Below are 1,015 nucleotides of genomic sequence, written 5' to 3'. Positions count from 1 at the left end.
TATGTCAGAGATTCGTCTGGTCCCTTAACAGGCACTGTACTAAATGCAACTTCTGCCCATCCAAGGTATCAAACAACTGTATGCATTATTTTAATAACTCGCGTGTGAGAAATGTGTCAAACCATGTCCGTAAATGTCTACATTAAAGCCACATTCAGTCATACGACATGCAGTGATACATGTCAAGACCGACAGAAGTCTTTACATCACTACTTCACCTTTTCTCTCAATGAGTTTATTGAACTTGTTTCCCCCCCCTCAGCGTGGAGACACTGCCAGTCCTGCAGCCGCTGTGCCATCCCAGACCACCCGTGTGGGCTGACTGAAGGAAAGGAGGGCTGCTTCAACTGTGGCAGCCTGAAGCACAAACGCAAAGCCTGCCCCATCAAAGACACACACAGGGTCAGCAGGTGAGTTCAGAGAACCATCACTGTCGTGGGTTGAATCCTTTCACTCCGTCACTCTGTTCAACATCTGTCTGAACTCGTTCTTCGGTGTCTGTTGTGATCGTGCTTGTCTGTTCTGCCCCTCCAGGCATCGGCCCGGCGCTAAGAGTGGAGCAAAAAATGTATCTCATCGTCACGTCTTCAAGGCTAAAGGCAAGAGGAAGTCAGGAGCAGCTCGCAGAGCGAAGAAGATGGCTGCTCTATCTGTGTGACCTCCACGTTCATGCAGTATTTTGTCAGCTGTGCAATCTTAAGGAAAGAGGTTTAACTCAAAGGACTGTTCTTAAAAGTGTTGACAGTTGTAGCATAATAAAAGTAATATGAAAAGACTATTTGCCTCATATCATTTATTGAAATGCATAAACACCAAATGTAATAACAATTTAACTTTAATGTAATGAAATTTAATTCTGAATATGGCAGCTTCTGCAATCTGAATTTTCTCTCTAAATAATAACCTAAAAGCAAATTAAAGCCACATGAATTTACTTTGGGCCACATGGGGGCGGCAGAACCAAACATATTATGACCTTTATATAATTGTTGCTTGTTAGCAAACAGTTACTTAC

The 1,015-nt window shown here is 43.2% G+C and overlaps 1 protein-coding gene across 2 annotated transcripts; it reads left to right on the top strand.

Moving 5' to 3' along the window:
- LOC109141323 (zinc finger CCHC domain-containing protein 4) lies at window positions 1-770 on the top strand. Of its 2 annotated transcripts, none has more exons than XM_019271281.2 (3): window positions 1-65; window positions 263-410; window positions 535-770. In XM_019271281.2, the coding sequence occupies exons 1-3, from the start codon at window positions 44-46 to the stop codon at window positions 656-658; spliced, it is 294 nt and encodes a 97-aa protein (XP_019126826.1). In that variant the 5' UTR covers window positions 1-43; the 3' UTR covers window positions 659-770. The 2 variants fall into 2 exon arrangements, 1 of the variants encoding a protein (XP_019126826.1); XR_002042725.2 differs by lacking the exon at window positions 1-65 and adding an exon at window positions 103-125.
- The last annotated feature ends 245 nt before the right edge of the window (window positions 771-1,015 follow it).

This window comes from Larimichthys crocea, unplaced genomic scaffold, assembly GCF_000972845.2.
Source record: "Larimichthys crocea isolate SSNF unplaced genomic scaffold, L_crocea_2.0 scaffold49613, whole genome shotgun sequence".
NCBI classification, from domain to species: Eukaryota; Metazoa; Chordata; class Actinopteri; family Sciaenidae; genus Larimichthys; species Larimichthys crocea.
Note: the sequence above shows the minus strand (reverse complement) of the source record. Positions and strands in the feature narration are given on the sequence as shown.